This window comes from Sinocyclocheilus grahami, unplaced genomic scaffold (genome assembly GCF_001515645.1).
Source record: "Sinocyclocheilus grahami isolate Dianchi unplaced genomic scaffold, SAMN03320097.WGS_v1.1 scaffold518.1, whole genome shotgun sequence".
Lineage (NCBI taxonomy): Eukaryota > Metazoa > Chordata > Actinopteri > Cypriniformes > Cyprinidae > Sinocyclocheilus > Sinocyclocheilus grahami.
Window position 1 is genome coordinate 802,369 of NW_015505697.1, and position 20,198 is coordinate 822,566.

The 20,198-nt window shown below is 38.6% G+C and overlaps 1 protein-coding gene across 1 annotated transcript in view; it reads right to left on the bottom strand.

Annotated features, from left to right (window-relative positions):
- Positions 1-733: 733 nt before the first annotated feature.
- The window catches only part of LOC107554892 (uncharacterized), a 30,107-nt gene continuing 10,642 nt past the window's right edge, over positions 734-20,198 (bottom strand). Inside the window, exons 15-32 of the mRNA XM_016237537.1 lie at positions 18,342-18,403; positions 18,078-18,213; positions 17,735-17,823; positions 17,512-17,647; positions 17,130-17,326; positions 16,935-17,025; positions 16,691-16,853; positions 16,349-16,524; positions 15,967-16,122; positions 15,315-15,457; positions 15,061-15,209; positions 14,681-14,778; positions 14,229-14,379; positions 14,005-14,074; positions 5,719-5,784; positions 5,351-5,502; positions 4,324-4,436; positions 734-814 (exon numbers count right to left, since the gene is read on the bottom strand). Coding sequence (XP_016093023.1) covers positions 734-814; positions 4,324-4,436; positions 5,351-5,502; positions 5,719-5,784; positions 14,005-14,074; positions 14,229-14,379; positions 14,681-14,778; positions 15,061-15,209; positions 15,315-15,457; positions 15,967-16,122; positions 16,349-16,524; positions 16,691-16,853; positions 16,935-17,025; positions 17,130-17,326; positions 17,512-17,647; positions 17,735-17,823; positions 18,078-18,213; positions 18,342-18,403 — 2,229 coding nt within the window. The remainder of the gene's footprint in view (positions 815-4,323; positions 4,437-5,350; positions 5,503-5,718; positions 5,785-14,004; positions 14,075-14,228; positions 14,380-14,680; positions 14,779-15,060; positions 15,210-15,314; positions 15,458-15,966; positions 16,123-16,348; positions 16,525-16,690; positions 16,854-16,934; positions 17,026-17,129; positions 17,327-17,511; positions 17,648-17,734; positions 17,824-18,077; positions 18,214-18,341; positions 18,404-20,198) is intronic.

The following is a 20,198-nucleotide window of genomic DNA, read 5'->3' on the forward strand; positions in this document are numbered from 1 at the left end:
AACAGTGACTCCAAAAAGCTGGAATAATGCACTGATTTTTCAAACTGTGTTATCTTATCTTTCAGTAATTTTTCAAATGCAACAAAGTCATCTTTTGATGAAGGGCACATGGCTTCAATTCCAGAGGCATTGTTTGTTGTGATAACAGTAGTAGAGGCATTTGCAGCAGCAGGATCAACACCTGAAATCAGAGTGATTGTTCAGTGATTAACTGTTACAATTTGGACTTGGAAGACTTCACATACTTATTTCTTACCGAACGCCTCACGGGTCAATTCCATGTCTGCCTCCTCCTGCAGTTTTATCAGTCGAATCGTCTCTGCATGCTGCTCCTCTGGTGATATATTCTCACTTTTTGCGGTTTCGTCCATCTTTTCACAGGTTTCAAAAACAAAGGTTAAACGGTTAAAAGAAATAAGTAACTACAAAGACAGGGATTAATCCATTAATGAGTAATTATACAAGTAATAATAATTCTCTTACTTTCTTTCTCAACTCATCTTGTTTTTTCTTTTGCAAAATTTCTTTCTCTTTTATTTTATCAGTCATTTTTTTCTTCTCAGGGGGTTTCACCTCTATAAGAAATGTAAATCAAACCATAAGAGTACTTTCCACTTGGGTTAAAGAAAAACAGTAATAAAAAAAACACACCCCAAAGACATACTTAATGGCAAGTTTTACAAATATGCAATGGCTCTGCCTACAACATGTTTACATTGTAAAATCTGACCGCTCAACAGAGATCAATACCTGCTTTTTTCTGTTCAACTTTCTTCTCTTCTTCCTTCTCCTCCTCCTCATCATCCCAGTTATCCTGCAGAAAGAAAATGTATGGTAATCATACGTAAACTAATAAAACGATTTGAACTCAATTAAGGTTTTCATGTCCTATTTGTTTGTTAAGCTGCCGTGTAATAAGCAGAATAATGTAATGATTCGATAAAATAATTGATGACTTATTTCTTCACCATTAAAGGGGCCATATGACGTTGCTAAAAAAGAACATTATTTTGTGTATTTGGTGTAATGCGGTTCAAGTTTCAAAAAACACATTATTTTCCACATACTGTACATTATTGTTGCTCCTCTATGCCCCGCCTTTCTGAAACACATTGAGTTTTACAAAGCTCATTGGTCTGAAAAAGCGAGCTGTGCGTTGTGATTGGCTGAATACCTCAAGCGTGACGGAAATGTTACGCCCCTCATATACTGTGATGCCCTGTCCGGCCGGAGCGACGAGACAAAAACATTAAAACCCATTATAAACGAGGCATTTGTTGCATCCAGTGGGGACATGATTACTGATTATAATGACTTATACTTTTTACGCGTTGTGTTGCATATCGCGCCGCGTAGACATAAAACCATGTCTGCATTTGTGATCGGAGAAACGACAAACAAGCGCTACTCTACACTGCTCAAAACTCACGTTTGAATCGTCAGTGGCAAATCCTTTAAATATGAAAAACGTACTTACAGTCTGTGAGTCAGAACAGCCAGCATTTTAGGCTACTCTCCCAGGTTCAGGAAATAGTCCTCTGTAAAATGCGCTGCACACATCTGAATTTTTGGGTTGAACTGTTCTGGAACAGTGCTGTAAATACAACTTAACCACTGATTTCTAGTCGTGTACTCCTTTGGAAGGCCAAACAAAGTAGTTTCGCTTTCAAACGAAACACAGATGGCGGCGGCAACAATACAACAACGAGAATCAAAGTTACGCTGCCTTTGTGTAAACATTTGGCCAGTGTTATGCAAATCTTCCCACACAGTGACGTAGACATGTGGGGGCGTGTTTAAACAACGCATTTTAGGAGGGCGTGGACGAGTCTTAACTTTTAAATAGATTATCTCTTTGGGTTTGAGACTTTAGTCTTTGCAACTTAAGGGATCTTATCTATGCACGAACAGCTTGTAAACACTCCAAAAGAGTAAGGATCATATATAATCGCATCATATGCATAAAATTAATAACAGCACAAGTGTTTTTGATTAGTTTGGCCATTGTAATTACACAGGGCCAAAGATTATAAAACAACAGTTTTTTAAACATTCACAAAAGTGTCAATTCCTTTGTTAATAAACAGTGAATACCAAACTGGCAGAAATGGTTATGAAGCAATTTAAAACAAAACTGATGGTAGCTAATTTTAAAAGATTTTAAAACAAAAACAATCATTTTGAAATTTCCAGAGTCAGACATTTCCAGGTTTTCTTCTGTCATTCCAGAAAAGTTTATTTGAACTTTTGAAGCCCCGGTTAGCAGGTTCATTAGGGGAGTCTTTTCCTGAGCTGCCTTTCAAACAAAATAACTTGCAGTATATCTCTCTCTCACAAACACAAGCACACACGCACGCACTTTTTTCAATTTAATTAGCTTTATTGGCATGACAAAAAGCACATTTTGCATTGCCAAAGCATGCATAGGAAAAGAGAACATATACAACAGTGTAATCTGGAACAATATAGCAATTGAAATAACATTTGAACAAGTAATATTGAAAGAATGACATTAAAACATATGGATACATATAAACATGTATATGATATAGTAAAGGTTATGGAACAAGATTATGTATTTATTTAATTAATAAACTGAATAACTGGATTCAACATTATCTACAGTCGTGTATTGGTTGGTTTGGTGTGAGTTAGCCGTATATTTACTGGATATTGGTTTCTTGGCTGTGGCTGTGCCTCAGGAGTTGGCAGGCTGCTATAACTCTTGCAGCTGTATTTGCACATTCAGATTTTTCACAGTTTTTCAGTTGGGGTGCAATTATTAAATTGGGGAAATATTTTGTTAATTTTGGGACAGTAGTGATCTCTAATGTTTTGGTATTTGGGGCATTCTGTGAGGAAGTGCAGCTCTCTTTCAATCTCTCCCAGACTGCAGTGGAAGCAGATTCACTCCTCACGGGAGAGCCAGGTTTGTCTGCGCCGGCCCGTCTCTACAGACAGACTGTGCTCGCTCTGTCTGTACATCGTCAATGTTTTCCTGAGTTTCACATCAGTCACTGTGCTCAGATAGATTGCCATGGTGTACTCTCGATTTAGTGTCGAATAACATTCTAATTTGTGCTGGTTTTTAATGGGGTTTGTCCAATGGGTGATGTACTTGTCTTTCTCTGTGTTGATGATTTGTGTGGGCCGAATGGTTGAGAGTGTGAGTGAGTTCTGAGGCTGGCTGATCTCTGTCAGTCTCAGCACCAGCTGAAGGAGGGGACTCTTCGTGAGCCTCAGCTCTTGGTGTTTCAGTGCTTTATAATGGTATGTGCTGGGGTCGCTTGTCTTTAGGTGTTTCCAAAATTTGATGGCGCTTTTTTGGATGTTTAGAAGGAGAGGGTATTGGCCTAATTCTGCCCTGCATCCATTATTTGGTGTTTTTCTTTGGACTTTGAGTATTCTTTTACAGAAATCTAAATGCATATTTTCAATTGGATGTTCTTTCCCCAGTTTAAAAAAAAATCTAATTTTATAGGTGGACCCCAGACTTCACTGCCATATAATACAATAGGTTCAATTACTGATTTGAAAAGTTTGAGCCAGATTTGGACTGGAATGTCAATTTTAATTGATCTTTTTATGGCATAGAAAGCCCTTTGAGCTTTCTCTTTGACAGCCAAAGTAAAGTTACCTGTTGGAGTAATTTTTAGGCCGCGGTAAGTATGTTTTTGTGGTTTCAATGGTTCTGTGTGTGTTTAGTCCCTGAGATCTGGAGCGTTTCTGGAAGATCATGACTAGTTTTTTGGAGGTTTACTGTCAGGGCCGAGGTCTGACAGTAATCCTCCAGCAGATTCAGCTGGTCCTGAATCCCTTCTTTAGTGGGCGACAGGAGAACCAGATCGTCTGCGTAAAGAAGACACTTTATTGCTCTGTCATCGAGAGTGAGACCTTGAATGGGAGCATGTTCTAAAACATTGGCCAATTGGTTGATGTAAATGTTGAAGAGAGTGGGGCTTAAACTGCAGCCCTGTCTCACTTCATGTTTCTGAAGAAAAAAATTCAGTTCTTTTGTTTCCAATTTTAACAGCACATTGGGTGATTGTGTACATGGATTTGATCAAATCATAGAATTTCCCCCCTATTCCACTGTCAATAAGTTTTAGGAATAATCCTTCATGCCAGATTGAGTCGAATGCTTTCTTGAAATCAATAAAACAGGCGAAAATGTGACTTTTGTTTTGATGTACATATTTATCAATTAGTGTTTTTGTGTAAAAATGTGCGGCATTTTGGGAGGAAACCAATTTGACATTTACTCAAGGCATTGTGTTTGATAAGGAAGTCTGACAGTTTTGTGTTTAAGATGCTACAGAAAACCTTCTCCAGGTTACTGTTCACACAGGTGCCTCGGTAGATGTTGGGGTCCAGTATGTCTTCGTTCTTGTGAATGGGGCTGATGAGGCCCTGGTTCCAGATCTCAGGGAAGAACCCTACACACAGAACATCATTGAAGAGTTTAAGGATGGCCAGTTTGAAGCTTTGCTCTGTGTGTTTCAGCATCTCGCTCAGGATGCCGTCAACACCGCAGGCTTTCTTGGGCTCAACGACCCATAATTTATCTTCCAATTTTTTCAGTGTTATGGGGAAATCTAAGGGGTTTTGATATGCTTATTGATTTTTCAAAAATGTCTAGTTTTTTAAAATTATTTAATTTTGATCAGAGTTTTGAATTTCAGTTGAGCTATATACACGTAATTCTTGGAATTTTTTCCATATCTCTCCATCTTGGATAGCCAGATCTTCTTGATTTGATTTGTTTAATAATTTCCATTTATCCCCTAATTTGTTTGAATTTATTGGTTTTTCGATCTCTTCAAACTGGTCTTGCAGAAACTGAGCTTTTTTCCAGCGGAGTGTGGCTTTGTTTTGGCTTAGTGCCTCGCAGTAATGAAGACGGAGGTCCTGGTTTTCTGGTTGGACAAATTTTTTAGTTTTTTTCTCAGAGCCTTACAGTCTGAATCAAACCTTCTGTCAGTGTCCAATTTCTTTTTCTTTGGTTTTATAATTGTCATATCACTTCTTTGTGCTGTCTTATAGAATATGTAATTTATATCTTTCACTGCTTGATTGATGCCGAATTGATTTTTAGGGTATTCCTGTATTTGGAAAGAATGTAAGAGGGACTGTATTTCTGACGAATCAGTAGCTTTAATGTAATTAGTTGTACTGTTTTCTGCCCATTTGAATGGCATAATTTTGTGCATTTGATATGGTGCCCTAATTGGTTTGGGTAATGTTTCAGACTGCTTTATATAGAGGGTGATTTGACTGTGGTCTGAGATAGGTTTCAAGGGTTTGACTGTGAATGCTCTCAAAGAGGAAAGATCTAGATCTGTGATTATACCATCTACAGTGCTGCTACCAAGAGCTGAGCTGTAGGTGAACCGACCGAGTGAGTCTCCTCGCAGTCTTCCATTGACGATGTACAGAGACAGATTCTGACAGAGCTGCAGCAGCTGCCTTCCGTGAGAGTTCACTGTTTGATCACAGTTCTGTCTGGGAGGGTGAGAAGGAAAAAATCTGTTACTGCCAGTAATGAATCTGGTGCCTTGTGATTCCATGAAATCTAATTTGTCACCGGTTCTAGAATTCAAGTCACCCATAAGAAGCACATATCCCCCTGGGCCTGGAAATGGCTGATTTCTTGCTCTAAGTTTTGAAAGGTTTCTTCTTGGAAATAGGGAGACTCGAGGGGTGGTATGTATATGGCACAGAGGAAGACGGGCGGAGATGTTGATATGATGCCTTTTTTCATTTTCTGCAACAGGTGGTACTGCTCTCTTTTTACATTCTATGGGCAGTTCAGATTTAGTCCAGATTATCATCCGAGTCTCTTCCCTGTGTGGTTGATCCGAGTTTGACTGAAGATAATATAGTTTCTCTGTATCCTGAAGGACAGCCAGTGGACTCATCCCCTCTACGTCAGGATTCTTGTAAAATGATGATATCTAGGTCATCACTTTCTCTCATAAAGTCTGGATTTTTACTCTTCAGACCAAAGACTGAGGAATTCAGACCCTGAATGTTCCACAAGGAGATGCTAAGTGATTTCATCACAAAAAGAAAGATAATCTAGAGAGTTTGTTTGCTATTTTGAGAAAAAAAGACATAAAAAGAGCAAAACCAAAACAGATTGGATGTAACAGTAAATACATGTGAGAAATGTTATGTTATTAACTCAGAATATCAACTAACTTAATTTGGAATTTTTTTTATTTTTTATAAAGTTCTCATCTCTGTCCACTGTGTGTCAGTAGGTGAGAGCACATGATACTCCGCATGTGTTGGATGTTGTGAAGCTCAGCGCTGGCCGGGTTTACCCCTCCGCTGACGGCCTGGGTGTAGCTCTGCCTCTCTTGCTCGGGTGGAGGAGCTGTGGGGCTTTTGTGGAGCAGTCTCTGTCTGTGTGGCTCCTCTCTGGGCACTGAAGCTCTGGATGGGGCTCTAGATGAAGTGCTGGCTGGGATGCGGTCTTGCTGGTTTGGCTGGGTTAGCGCTGGTTCTGCTCCACCTGGGGCTTGTCTGGTTGGTCCTGTTTAGAGTGACGTCTTTAAAGGGGTCATATGATGCGATTAAAATTTTTCCTTTCTCTTTGGAGTGTTACAAGCTCTTGGTGCATAAAGAAGATCTGTAAAGTTGCAAAGACTAAAGTCTCAAATCCAAAGAGGCATTCTTTATAAAAGTTAAAGAGTCAGCCACGCCTACCTAAAACAGCTCGTTATAACACGCTCCCACATACCTACGTCACTATGTGGGAAGATTTGCATAACGCCACCCAAATGTTCACGCAAAGAAAGAAGTCGTAACTTTTATTCTCGCTGTAGTATTGTTGTTGCCGCCGCCATGTCATGAAGGCACTGTGTGATTTGTTGTGAAAGTGAAACTACTTTGTTTGGCCTTCCAAAAGAGGACAATATCTGCTTCGTCATGCCTGGAGCTGATTCGTGCTGGTTGCTGAGGAAATACTACAACTTTGCACTGTGGATCGGCTTTCACCGTGGATGAAACTGAGTCCAGCCCAGGGTCGTCACATGGGGTTGCCGCAAGTCCGCCGGATGCTCCTTAGTCGAATCCACTTCCTCTGCTCACTCTAGCCCTCCGGCCATTCCTCACTTTATCCCCGGGCCTCCGCTCACTCTAGGCCGCCGTGTGTGACGCCGTTTCGTTGTGAAAGCGAAACTACTTTGTTTGGCCTTCCAAAAATGGACACGACTATCAGTGGTTAAGTTGTATTTACAACACTGTTCCAGAACACTTCAACCCAAATATTCAGATGTGTGCAGCACATTTTATGGAGGACTGTTTCCTGATCCTGGTAGAGTAGACTACAATGCCAGCTGTTCTGACTCACGGACTGCAAGTACGGTTTTTTATATTTAAAGAGTTTTATATTTTATATATTTAAAGCAAGTTTTTTGGGGAGTGTAGAGTAGGGCTTGTTGTTTGTCATTTCTCCGATCACAAATGCAGACATGGTTTTATGTTTACGCACACCAAATAAACAAAATAATGTTCTTTTTAGCAGCATCATACGACCCCTTAAAGTCTTTTTGCTAGGATATGTACTAGATTTTTATATAGGTGGACATGATCGTACAGACAGTCGGTGTCCAGGTCTAGGTGGTGTGCCAAGTAAACATTAGGCACAAGGGCACAGTGTCTAGAGATGTTGGCATTCATCTTACTGATTGTGTTTGGATGGAAGTCTTTTCTATGAAGCAGAGTGGAGAGGATGATTTTTGAGTTGGGGAAAGTGTGTCTTGCTTTTTTCCACAACAGCTCTGAGGGAATCGGACACTCTGTCCTGTTGGCTCCGCAGATCATTGGTGCCCGTGTGGTTGGTGATGTAGCTGGAATGGCCCAGCTGAGATTCTGTCAGAAGCTCCAGGGCTTTGTCAGTGTTGGGACACCAGTGTTTAACAGCTGTGTCGGGGGAAGAGTTTCTTTATGTCGATGAATTTTCCATTTGAATCAATGAGCAGGGCTATTTCTGGCTGTTCTGTGCTGGTTGGTGCTGTGCTGTCAGATGGGTGCTGCTGGTGTTGTGCTGGGGCACTTGACACGAGGCGCTGTGATGACTGTGAGCGGTCTGAGTCAGGTCTCTCTGGGTGCTGGCTGACTGTGGCAGGCGTCTCTGCGGTGGAGGGCAGTGTTTGAGCTCTGTGGATCTGCTCTGGTTCTTGTCTTGTTAGGAGCAGCTCTCTCATCTGCTCTTTCAGGGCCTGGATCTCACTGTGCTGCTGCTCTCTCTCCTCCTGTACCTCTCTAAGCTGCTGCCTCATCTCTAAAGTGAGATGCTCCCTGTCCTGTAGCTGGAGTCTCAGTGTGGCCAGCTCTTTCTGACAGCTGTCTGTAAACTTTTGACTTGCTGTGTGAGGGCTGACAGTCTCTGTGTGATGTTCTCTGAGTTTTGCTGGAGTTCAGTGTGATGCTCCTGTTTGAGTACGGTTTCTCTGAGCTGCACTATCTCCATCTCCAGCCTTGTGAAGTGCTCCTGGAGTACAGGTATAGATTTGAGCAGGGGGGATGAGGGGTCCTGGGCAGGGCTCTCTGCAGCGGTGGGCTTGAGATCTGGGCTACTGCTCTGTGTATTCTGCTCAGACGTTAGATATTCAGATAATAGGGCTTTCTCTTGTTTCATTATTGCACTGTAGTCAGTCTGGAATGTTTTCAGATTTCCCTGTACCATGACTGTGCCATTTTTATACAAGTTCACAGTTATCACTGTGGTGTTGGGGTCACATGGTTCTCTGATTTTGACTTTCCAGCCATTACATATGCCCTCCTTCTATACAGAGGGGTAATGGTTGATGATGCTTTATGCCAGACGTTGGGATGATCAGTGAAGAAAATGAGATTGCAGCATTCTCCAGTTTTAAAGGTTGTCTTTAAGAAGTTTCTAATTAGTTTTTCCTTGCAGAGTCAATTGTGACGTCAGAGGGGTACTGTATGGGCATACAGTCTGTGCAGACTGGGGAGTTAATTTGCATATGGCAGTGGGGTGACTGCATCTTCTCCTCTGATTGGTTAATGTTCTGTGCCTCATTTGAATTGATACATTGAGGATGTCAGAGTGTAGGGTAGCCATAGCTTTTAGCATTTTTAATAGTTTTAGTTTATAAAAAACTATAAAAAGGTCAATTTTAAATTGTATGTCCTTGTATTTGAGAATAAATATTGTCCACTCTAGTTAGTTGTACTAGGCATGGGCCGGTATGAGATTTTGACGGTATGATAACCTTAAGCAAAAATATCACGGTATCTTCGTTACAGCTCTAAAATGTGTTATTTTTAAATGACTGGGTAAAAAAAAAAACTTTTTCCACTGAACACAATATATTTTGTTTTTGAGCAACATACAGAATATTAGGAACAGTAGAATTTTTTTTTATTTGTTTCCCAAAAAGAAGAAAAATAAAGACTGACATCTTTATTTAATCTAAATCTGTAATTACAGTTATTTAATTTTAGTTATATAATTCACATACATATCATTTATCTAATTTCAAATCATTTAGTTATATAGTTTCATCTACATCATTTGATTTAATAATAACCCAATTTGAAGCAAAAACAGAATGTTCTGACTAGCTTTGTGAAATTATACAACATGCCTGAAGGAAGCAAACAGCAGGAGCTCTGAATGAGACGCAGATTCACTCTCTGACAGCAGGAGGCGCTTCTGGAACACCAGATACAGTGTTTCCTTGGTTACCGCTGTAACCTTAGCAGTCACCACTGATAAGCTACCACTAAATATTGTAGAAACTTAATTTGCTTTGCAATGATTTGTATCGTGAAAAGCGCTGTACAAATAAACTTGACTTGGCTTAAAGCAGCACTGCGCTGAAACACTGCTTTAATATGAACTATACAGAGACGAGATTAAAAGAAAATACCACGTAAACTTTTCTGAAGACAGTCAGTTCCCCTCAGAAACACATTCATTTAAACCCCCAAATCAATATTGAGGATTTTCTTCCAATAGTCCGTGCATCATGAACAGTGAGTGATCTGCCAGCTACAGTATTTTTCACTGTGCGTCCGTCTTCAACGTCTCTGGCCCATGTTAACGGGCGTTTACAGACTTCATATTTTCACATAAACGACATTTTGGAAAACGATTGCATTGCAACGCAGTTTGTGCAAGTCCAGAACAGAGACAAGTTGCTTGCAATAAGACAAAAAACGGCCGGTTGCTAATCACGCAAGTTCCTTAAGTTTGGCCATCCTACACACATGTGACTGACCACTCGCTGGCACCAACAGGAGGAAGGTCGTGTTACTCTCTACACTGCACTCAACCTGAGGGATTCCTACACTTTCAGTCTTTGAGGAGACATGAAAAACAGCGCCTACCGCAGGAACGGTATAACGGAAAATATTAGAGGTTTTGAAACCGTGACATTTTCAAATCGCGGTATACCTTGAAACCGGTAATCGGCCCATGCCTAAGTTGTACTCGCTGCTTCTCCGTCTCTGAACTGTTGAGGTTTATCTCCGTTCGAAAAGAGAGCGCACGAGAGAATTCTAGATCTGCGCTCAACAGAAACTCAAGCAGCTGCTGTCAAAAAAGTACAGCATCCATATATCAACGAGTGTTAAGATGTGTAACACAAACTCGGTCGAAAAAGAAATGCGTTTTAAAACTTATGGCATTCACTAGACCTTGTTTGCAAATTGTCGTGTGCGGCGTACCACGTTCGCGAACTACGCTAGCACATTACATTACAAGCTAAAGTAGCAACAACAATTGTAATAACTAGGACGAGCAGCATTTTGTTTTTTAAGTCAGTACAATGAACCAGTGAAAAATGAAAACGCTACTAAAGAAGCTCCACATGGCCTGTCACTTGCTCGCTGTCGAAACTGGTTTCATACATTTTAACCATTGACACTCACATGATGTGTAACCAATGTGCTGTCACACCTCCTATAGTAGTTTGATTAATCTGTAAAGTGTTGGCAGCTTATAATTGCTAAAAGAGAAACTGTCAGATAACAGATCCTTCAAGCTGGAAGGTGACACGCAGTCAGTGTAACAGTAGTAACGTTACTAGACAATCATGAACACGCAACTGGATACAGCTGGTGAATCTCTAAATAAAACGGGTCTATTCTAGGCTAGCTAAACTTCTACAAATACACCACGATCGTCCATATTAGCGTTGCTACCTTTAGCCACATATCACGCGATAAGGCCTAATTAAAAGGACTAAAACGCTCTTTAGTGATAAAGTTTTGATAACATGGCCATTAGCACGTTACCTTGACGTCTTCCTCCTCGTCCTCGCCTTCCCATCTATCCAGCCTCCCGGCGGCATTTCTGATCGGCTCACTCAGCTCGAAGTTGTCAGCGTCTTTCGAAAAACACAATAATGCTGTGGTTAAGACAGTGACCGACACCCTGTCACACACTTGAATCTAAAATATGGAAGTAGTCCTCACCCCAGTCGTCGGAATCCGCCATCTTGGCTAAGTGTGAGTGAGTGGGTGAAAGTAGTAGCTGAGAGAAAGCCTCTGGTCTTGTCTTCTTGCTGACGGGAAACCGAAGGACTGGAGTCTGCGCCGCTGCGCTACAACGCCCCCGTGTGGCGCACATGAGCACGAGCCATCACTGTTGCACAAGTCTGTATTTATATTATTTAATATTCTTTTATAATAAATACTAATAAGAATACATTTTTACAATTATTATTATACTTAGCAATAATAACTGTTGTTGTAGTTTTATAATTATAAGTCCCTTTATAATGTTTCTTGTAATACTTTATTTCCAAGGATATATGCACTGGTTTATGCACAACAATACAAAATTAACATACAGTCTGACATCAGACATGAAGTATTACAGCAAATAGATAGTTACATAAGAAGCCAGAATAAATACATGAGTGAGTTTACAAATGAAAGAAAAAGAAAACATCACAATCAAGTTTTTACTTTAATTTAATACAACCCCTTCTGATATTTTTCCAGAATTTCAATGTACACTACTAGTCAAAGGTTTTTGAACAATAAGATTTATGTTTTTTTTTTAATAATTCTCTTCTGCTCACCAAGCTGCATTTATTTGATCCAAAATACAGCAAAAGCAGTAAAATTGTGAAATATTTTTACTATTTAAAATAACTGCTTTCTATTTGAATATGTTTGAAAATGGAATTTATTCCTGTGATCAAAGCTACATTTCCAGCATCATTACTCCTGTCACATGATCCTTCAGAAATCATTCTAATATTCTGATTTGCTTGGTGAGCAGAAGAGACTTCTTTAAAAAATATATATAAAAAATGTTTTACTGTTCAAATACTTTGACTGGTAGTGTATGGAGGCTGTTAAAGCAGTTAAAAAAGTAAATAAATAATACTAATAAAAACAGAACAATAAGTTGAATATAAATCACAAGTCAAACCAAATCAGTTTAGGCAATTACAGACCTAGGTTAATACATTCTCCAAGCAAGCAATTATTCAAAAACAGTCAAAGAAAACCACATTTTCACTGACTATTATAAAGTGCTAAAAGAAATATTTCCATGAGTTATTGTTCTTTTATTTCTCATAAGTATTATCTATACAGTATTAGTGGTCGACCGATATATCGCCAAGGCCGATATTTGGCATTTTTCAAATATCGGCCGATAAGTTTTCCTGTTTGGCCGATGCGTTCGTGACAGACTTTTATTTTGACGGCGCTGACAGCGGTAGCGCCTGCGCACACAGTGCTCACATTCTCCCTCCTGTTCGCTGTTGTCCTTAACAGTTGTCTAATAGGATAGAAATCTGTCTAATAATCAGATAGAATGGTTAAACAAAATTAAAATGTATACAAAAAAAGTATCATAACGATTGATTTTATATTATTAGTAATAGAAAGGCAAACATTATAATACTTTCTTGTTTGCCGTCAGCATTCAGCAAATACGGATTTATATAATTTAAACAAATCTTTGAATGACTAATAAACATTTAATTTCACAAACTTAATCGGATCCAGTTGTGAGATCTTGTGAAGTGTGCATTTGTATCCTGCACGATCGCGTGTTCTCTGCGTGACGGTCGGTCCGTGTGAATTGAATGCGGACAGGAGGAGAGTTCAGCTTCACTAGAGATGCGCGATCAACTAACTTTAAACTCGTGATTTCAAATTATGCTGCGCTTTATGCATTTGCCCACTGCCATATTCATGTCATTTCCACTGTGTGCTGTATGTAAAATGAGTGTTACCTTGGCTTTATTTGAAAAAATATGATTCCCAATGCACACAAACTTCCCAGAATACTGAGTGCCCTGTTGGTTACAGTGTTTACTTTTTACTTTTTTTATTAAATATTTATTTGTGAAAAATACTTTTATATAAATTATAAGTATGTTTACAGGTGCATCTCAAATTAGAATGTCGTGGAAAAGTTAATTTATTTCAGTAATTCAACTAAAATTGTGAAACTCGTGTATTAAATAAATTCAATGCACACAGACTGAAGTAGTTTAAGTCTCCTAATTTATTGAGATGCACCTGTATTTAACACATTTATTTTTTTTAATCCATTTTCAAATGATTTTAAATTTCTTAAATATTAAAAAGAAACTGGCTGTTCACAGAGTGCTGTATCCAAGCATGTTAACAGAAAGTTGAGTGGAAGGAAAAAGTGTGGAAGAAAAAGATGCACAACCAACCGAGAGAACCGCAGCCTTCTGAGGCTTTTTTTTTTTCTCAATAATTTATTGAGATGCACCTGTATTTAACACATTTATTTTTTTAATCCATTTTCAAATGATTTTAAATTTCTTAAATATTAATTAAAATAAATAAAATTATATCGGCCATCGGCCACCCTGCTTTCCAAGATATCGGCATCGGCTGTCAAAAAACCAATATCGGTCGACCACTATACAGTATTAGAGTTACATCATATTGCACCTATTTGAAAAGAAAAGTTCAGTTCAGTATAGCAGCAATTCAGCAGCGACAGACCTAACTCATCCCAGAGAAAACAGCAGCATTATCAGGATGCTGGAGAGGTAGAAGAAAGGACAGGGATACATTGCAACTCCCAGTGACCTGCCTGAAAGATACACAAATATAACTGTGAGACAAAATAAAGAACATTTAACAACTCAAAATGTCCAAATATCAATCGTTCATTCAGGTTTGAGATTGCTCACACGTTTAACTATAACCAATATTTTTTTAATTAAAGTATAAGAAAAGAGTTTTACCTCTGAAATCAACAGGTTTGTCCTCCCAGGGGTTGAGCACCATGGACAGAGCCGTCTGCTGTACTGGAGACAGAGCGGAGCGCTGGGCCTCAGTCACAGCAATGGCCTGATCATACGTGAACATACGAATCTGTGCCTGGTTAAACACAACCTGTGAAGAGAGAACGTAGAAACACCACGTAACAAAGATCGTAGAATGACTTCAAAATACATTTAATCTTAAAAAAAGAGGACATCATAAGAGTGTTTGGATATCTTGCAATTTAAGTATGAAATTAACGGTTTGTTTGATTTTTATAATTTGTTGTCAAATCGGTGACAGGAACTAGAAAAGACAAAGGATATTGCTACTTGACGTGCCATTAATAGTTATGAACAGTCAAATAACCACATACATATATCATACATTTCAGTGCAAGGCACTAAAGAGGCTAGAGAAAACAGATACTAACTGCAAATTTGCCCGCTGGGATGAGCGAGATGGCAAGTGGGGTGATTCCTTCTATCTGTTCCCTCACCAAAGCAGACATGGCTATGTCAGGCAGGCCCGCTACAGAAAGGGGAAAATGCACAAAAACACCATGTATAGACAAAAAACATAAATTATCATAACTACAGACCAAACCTAGCAAATCAGATACAAGTTAATTTAGGTACTAATACTAATTCTTTGCTATAAAATATATGTTAATAGAGTGACTTAAAGTACACTTCTTAGAGGGACAATTCCAATTTTGGTAACTTTTGGGTAAAGTGCCTTGCTCAAGGTCCCAATGGAGATATCTGTGGGAATCAAGCCATCAGCTTTCTGATTACAAGCTCTGAGCTGTACCTGCAATCGCTCCAATCTCAATGAAGACCTCTGATCCCCAGGAGCTGACCAGTCCAAATGCCAAGCTTTGACTGAGCAGCCCTATCAATGCCTGCAGCTGTTCCTCAGAGCAAGACAAATTCAAACGGCCAAGCCACAAAACTGCTTTACTGGAATAAGAAAAACAAGACATTTCACATTCAGCACAAGAGTAAATTTAATTGGAGGAAACACACATGATAATGTGTGTTTAGATCAGGTTTAGATAATTCAACCTGAACTCTACTGGATTCAGGATGCGCATGATTGGTACATCAATCCCACACACAATGTGTCCCAGTGCCACAAAAGTGCTGGAGTCTAACTGGCTAGGAGTCTTTCTGGTTGAGTTCAGAACCGTGGAGAATAGTGATTTCAGCTGCAATTGCAAACAGAGGTCATTTACAATATGTATATAAAACAGTAAGATTTTTTTTCACATTGTTATTGTTTTCAAATAAATTCTGTTCTTTTGAACTTTCTTTTCCTAAACAAATCCTGAAAACATGTATCATGGTTTCCACAAAAATATTAAGCAGCAACTGTTTTCAACATTGGTTCTTAAGAAATATTTCTTATTATTATCATCAAAGTCAGCATATTAGAATGAATGTTCATGTGACACTGAAGACTTGAGTAATGACTGGAGTAAGTTCAGCATTGCCATCATATGAATAGGCCTATATTACATTTTAAAATATAGAAGAAAATAATTTTAAATTGCAATTATGTTTTGCAATATTATTGTTGTTTTTACTGTATTTTTGTTCAAATCAATCAAAATCAATCAGTGCATTTTCATTGATTTGTGGTATATTGTGTTTTTCAAATTGCCATTTTACCAGCCATTCCAGCTCACTTTTACAAATGTGCTCATCAACATTTCACCTGTCTGCTGGTCCATGTGTTCAGAGCCCCCGTAGCTGAAATGGACTGAATTTCAGAGAGTCTAAGAGAGGCCAATTCTTCAAGTGAAAGCTGAGTGGCAATGCGACCCAACTGAGAGATCACTGAAGAGTTAAAAGAGGAAGGCATCCCATACACCTACACACAGACAAAAAAAGTCACCACTATTATTATGCCACAGATACGCAGATATTCACCGAATATCACCAACATATTAATGGGATTTCCACCAAGTGGAAAGGTACAAATGAAAAGGAGGATATGTCTTATTACGTGCACCAACAAAATGTCATATCTCAAAATTGTAAAACACTTGTAAGAATGTTATTTAGGAGCATATGAGCTGATGGAGAAATTCAGGCACCTCTTTGGTCTTTGTAAGGAGCATTAACAGCTCGAATGCACTGAAAAATGGATCCTGGCCAATGAGCTCCAAGCACCTCCGAAATGCAGCTTGTGGCATGTTTCTAAGGCTGTCAATAGTCCAGGCAGCAGGTTGTGTCACATGCAGGCTCTCACAAGAGGGGATCAGTCCAGTATCTAAGACACAGAGATGGAGAGATTAAATGAAAAGGGTTGAGCGGTCAAAAGTGTGAAGTGACAGCCATACTGCTGTATTATATCCCTTCACAATCTGTTATTTATTTAAAGTAAACAGAATGATTTTAACAGATGACATTCTGTCAAGGCAGAGAATTGTGCTTACAAGGGGCACGTCCCATTCTGAGGAAGCCGAGGAAGAACTGAAGCACAAACTGCTTCTTCTCAAACAGCTCGGAGGGTTTCTGACACAGAGAGCCAAACTCTCCTCTCTCCCACTTCTGCTGACTCAGGAACAGCCTCTCGATGCGCTCTAAGCTCATCAAACCCTGAAGACACACGCACACATGCAGACAGGTCAAAACACAGGCGTGTGTTCAGATGACACAAAAACATTTCTGGTCACTCACTAAGGGAATGAGCCGAATAGTGTCCTTCGGGAGAAAAAACAAGAAGCGGTCCACTTGGTTCAGTGTCTCTGATGTCCAGTTTTTTACAGGGCTAAGCGGAGAAAACAGTTTATTGCCAACTTGCTGGGTTTGATGCAAGCTTTCATTTCCAGTAATTTAATAGAAACTAGAAAATAAAGTTTTAACTGTCCTTACCCAAATGTCCACTGTTCCTGTAGCATGTCTGCCACCAGGTCTCGTTTATTGGCATTGTAGCAGAATCTTCGTAGGAACTCCAGACCATCAACAAAAAAGCTCCTATCCAATTTCCAAAACATTTCATCTGTCACAAATGTAGCCATGACACCTAGCGAACGAAACTCCTCTTCAGTGTACAGGCCAGTGTACATATTCTGATGAGAAAATCAAAGAAATAGGGGTTGAATAGGAGATTCACAGAGACTTCTATACCAACTGGACAATTTGGAATTAATGTACATAGAATCAGGGTTTGTTAACCCTGTCAAAATCATTAACTGCAAAGATCCACACCGAAAATATGTGCATGACCCGTAGACAGCAAAATTATATTCTTTACCAGTCTTTGAACCATCTTGTCCACCAGGACAGCTTGTTTGGTGCTGGGAAGCAGTAGGAAGTAATATGGGTCCTGTATTATAATTTTCCTCAGGGAATCCATCTTATCTTGTGGAAATTTCTTAATGGTGCTCAGCCTTTAGACAATAACATGACATTTAACATGTGAAGACAAAATTACATACACATGTAAATGTATTTTGATGAGTTGAATTTTGACTCACGGAAGTGACAGGGAAATCTGAGAACCCAAATCTCCAAGTAAATCTGAGAAGAAGTCAAACTCATACAGTTCCTCAATTACACATTTTTTCTGTAGTACAGAAAAAGGAAAGGAAACTTCTGTCAAGAGAGTGTTTGTGCAATACTCCAAACATTATTCAGGATTCAAGACATCTGCACTCAATTTACAGGTAGGTCTGCACAAAATTGTATTGATTAATTGAGTGAACTATGAATACGATTATGAATAAGCACTACGAACAAGACTAAATAAAGATGAAACTAAACTAAACTGGTAATCTGTCAAATTTAGGTCCCGAATTTGAATGTAAGTTTACTAGATACCAGTGAGGGGTGAAGTGGCACAGGCTGCTCTTTTAGAAATGTCATAATGTCACGTAGAGGCAATAGAGATGCCAGTTTCTGGAACAATCGTCTAAGGTCCAAGCAATTCACTCCCGTAGCCAGTGTCCCCAGAGATCTGTCATTTCAGAGAAAGAGAAAACATGATCATGCTTAAGTGCTTCACTGAGCAGTGTCATGATTCATTTTGTAGACCTTGTTTATAATCACAAAATGAACTCACAAATCCCTAAAGGCCAAACTTACAGAAATTCTTGTAGTGAGAGACTTGGGTGAGAGAAGACAGCCTCTTTAAAGAGAGCTTTAGCCTGTTGAATGAAAAAACAATGTGAGGACGCTATTGGAACAAGGATTTAGATTTTAGCATAGCTTTAACTTGGACAATTCAGATTATAGAAAAAAATACTATGGAAATAAATAGCTACCAGCAAAGGGTTACCAACATTCCTCAAAATAGCTTCTTTTGTTCAACCGAAGAAAGAAATTCATACAGGTTTCAAACAACGTGAGGGTGCGTAAAAAGAGAGTGGGTGTACTATCCCTTTAAGGAATTTACCTATAAGTCATGGGGCACAATTACTGTAACCTGTTAAATATTTATGCATACATTAACAGTGAAATCAGTTACATCTTGGCTCTGAAAGCTTATCTATAACAGGAAAGGGGGATTACAAAACACTTTCATGCTTAATGTCCCGGAAAAAGGGACTGACAGTACTAGAGCAACTCAGGTTGGTTTTCATCTTATTTTCTGCTAGTTAACATGAGATACAGTGTCTGGCGTGCTAAATCAGAGGTTACACGACAAAGAAGCTTTGTTGTGCTCCATGATTAATAAATAAACTAGTAATTAGACACTGTAGTATTATACAGATCACTGTGGTAATAGGGAGTGTCATGATGGAAGACATGCTTGTTATGACCTCTTGCTCAAACACACACATTTAATCAGACTGTGAGAGAAAGTATATATTTTGCCCATCAGATCTTCACTAGATTTGGGATCATTTCTCGGATATTAAGACAAACTAACAGCCAAACCAATGTCTAATGTTTCCTATGTGCGTTGAGTTTACCTTCGGTAAGTACATTACCTTCGGGAATTTCTAATGATTGACTGTTTTGCAGCTCTTTTCTATGGTACCTTTAGTTACTGAACGTGTATTATTGTAAGCATTATAACTGATGTCTAAGGTATTAAACATATGTGTATTTATATTATTATTTCTTTTTCTTTTCATTTTTATTTCTATTTATTTATTTATTTGTGAGTGCGTGTGAAGACTGAGACAATGTTGTTTGTTTGTTCTGTGTTGTAATCTGAAATTTTTTTTTAAATGATAATAATAATAATAATAATAAAAAAAGATCTTCACCAGATTTGCAGTTCCTAAAAGAAATACAAATACTTGAAGGCAGCATATGAATAGTGGAAAAGTTTTACATAAAGTTATATTTTAGGCTTTGGTTATGTACTAATGAAATGCTACATGGTCTTTGCAGTGTAAGAACAGACATACACTAGTTCAAATGTTTGGGGTCAGCAATATATATTTTTTTACAGGACAAAGTAAATTGACCCAAAAAAAAAAAAAACATTTTGAATTGTCACCAAAGATTTCTGTTTCAAATAAATGCTGTTCTTTGGAACTTTCTGTTCATCAAAATCCTGAAACAATTTGTCACGATTTAGACAAAAATCAAATCAAGCAGCAAACTGTTTTCAACATTGCTAATAAAGAGAAATGTCTATTGAGCAGCAAATCAGAATATTCAACTGATTTCTGAAGGATCACGTGACACTGAAAACTGGAGTAATGGCTGAAAATTCAGCTTTGCCATCACAGGAATAAATCATATTTTAAAATATATTACAATAGAAACCAGTTGTTTAAAACTGTAACAATTTGAACAAAAACATTGTAACTAAAATTTTAACATAGTTTTACTGTATTTTGCAGCCTTGGTGAGCATAAAAAAAAAAATATTAAAAGATCATATTGACACCAAACTTATGAATGTAAGTCTAAATAAATATGTACAAGGGAGAAAAGACCAATCAAAATTCAGTATGCAAATAAGCATAAAATTACCACCAAAAAA